The following is a 2,034-nucleotide window of genomic DNA, read 5'->3' on the forward strand; positions in this document are numbered from 1 at the left end:
TGGTCTAACGTGGGCCGTCTGACGTCCCCCTCACGGGTCTAACGTGGACCGTCTGACGTCCCCCTCAGGGGTCTAACGTGGACCGTCTGACGTCCCCCTCAGGGGTCTAACGTGGCCCGTCTTACTTCCCCCTCAGGGGTCTAACGTGGCCCGTCTGACGTCCCTCTCAGCGGTCTAACGTGGACCGTCTGAATTTCCCCTCAGGGGTCTAACGTGGACCGTCTAAAGTCCCCCTCAGGGGTCTAACGTGGCCCGTCTGACGTCCCCCTCAGGGGTCTAACGTCGACCGTCTGAAGTCCCCCTCAGGGGTCTAACGTGGCCAGTCTGACGTCCCCCTCAGGGGTCTAACGTGGCCCGTCTGAAGTCCCCCTCAGTGGTCTAACGTGGGCCGTCTGACGTCCCCCTCACGGGTCTAACGTGGACCGTCTGACGTCCCCCTCAGGGGTCTAACGTGGACCGTCTGAAATCCCCCTCAGGGGTCTAACGTGGCCCGTCTGACGTCCCCCTCAGGGGTCTAACGTGGCCACGTCTGACGTCCCCCTCAGGGGTCTAACGTGGACCGTCTGAAGTCCCCCTCAGGGGTCTAACGTGGCCCGTCTGACGTCCCCCTCACGGGTCTAACGTGGCCCGTCTGACGTTCCCCTCAGGGGTCTAACGTGGCCCGTCTGACGTCCCCCTCAGGGGTCTAACGGAGACCGTCTGACGTCCCCCTCAGGGGTCTAACGTGGCCCGTCTGACGTCCCCCTCACGGGTCTAACGTGGCCCGTCTGACGTCCCCCTCACGGGTCTAACGTGGACCGTCTTACATCTCAGGCCGTTGCAGCCTGGGCTGAGGCACCAAGAGACGTCTTTGTGACTCAGTTGCAGCTCACCCAACCTGACCCCCCCCAGTCTGCAGCTGCAGGACTGACTAAGGATTCCTGCCCTGCTGACAGATTCATATCAGTCACATGAGAAGCTCTGTGCTGAGTCTCACTGGATCCCTAACGTTGGGGGCGGAGCTTCTTTGTGGCTTCATGCAGGTATTTCCAGTTTGACAACACCAGCTGGTTTGAGGTCCTGAATGCGACAGACGCCCAAAGTGAATCACGTCCAACTGCTTCTACTAAACGATACGGATGGCGGCTCAGGTAGCCTCACCTCCACAGGCAACATCTAAGAAGGTTTTCTTTGAACATCAAAGTGAAGAAAAAGCCACTAGAACAAACAAACAAAGAAACAAACAATAACCTGCATCTAAGAAAACAGAAAACATTTATCAGCAGTAGATTAATAAAAAAACATAAACTTTGTTTCTTTTGATGGTCGAAGCTTTCCGGTGAAATCAGAAATGTCTTAAAGCAGAAACAAATGTTTGGACTTTATTTGAAATTCAAAACATCTCCGTCAGGAAACCTCTTTGAATATTACAAAGCTGCTTCTCCACTGACCAATAGGAGGTCCTCAGGTGAACAGGTCCTCAGGTGAACAGGTCCTCAGGTAACCAGGTCACCAAATAAAACGATTAAATAAGCTTGTTGGTGATTAAAGGCATTCAGGCCAGGTGTGCCTGCCTGCCTGCTTTAAACCCTGATTCCAGAACCGGAAGCGGCTGCATCCCAGATGATTACGTCACCGAGCTTGAATCAAACGATGCTTACAGAGAAATAAAAAGACAAGAATCGCTGTTAATTGGCCGGTTCGGTTCGGTCCGGTCCGGTCCGGTTCGGCCTCGGAGGCAGACCGAGCAGAGCTGCTTGGCCCTCTGATTGTCCACAGGTGGAAAAGCAGCGAGGAAACAGCCACTCACCTTTAAACAGGTAATCATATTCGTCCTCTTTGTGCGTCATTCTTTCTCTGCTTGAAGTCCAACAAACTTCAGTCCCTTAAAGCACCGATTCCGGATCAGGACTTCAGACTCGGTCTGTTTTAAATTAGTACCGTTAGAGTCCAAAGAAGGACCTGGAAGCCTGGAAAACTGATCAATAAAAAAACCACAAGACAACAAACTTCAGCGCCTTCTTCCTCTTCTTCCGACACTTGTCATGATCAGAC

At 53.3% G+C, this 2,034-nt stretch overlaps 1 protein-coding gene across 1 annotated transcript in view; it reads right to left on the reverse strand.

The window, feature by feature from the left end:
* Nucleotides 1-2,034, reverse strand: part of LOC107104048 (ras-related protein Rab-11A-like) — an 18,576-nt gene extending 16,542 nt beyond the window's left edge. The window contains exon 1 of the mRNA XM_015403958.1: nt 1,790-2,034. Within this exon, the coding sequence (XP_015259444.1) occupies nt 1,790-1,829 (40 nt within the window). The 5' untranslated portion in view covers nt 1,830-2,034. The remainder of the gene's footprint in view (nt 1-1,789) is intronic.

The sequence above is a fragment of the Cyprinodon variegatus genome, unplaced genomic scaffold (genome assembly GCF_000732505.1).
Source record: "Cyprinodon variegatus isolate N-32 unplaced genomic scaffold, C_variegatus-1.0 Scaffold1600, whole genome shotgun sequence".
In the NCBI taxonomy this organism is placed as follows: domain Eukaryota; kingdom Metazoa; phylum Chordata; class Actinopteri; order Cyprinodontiformes; family Cyprinodontidae; genus Cyprinodon; species Cyprinodon variegatus.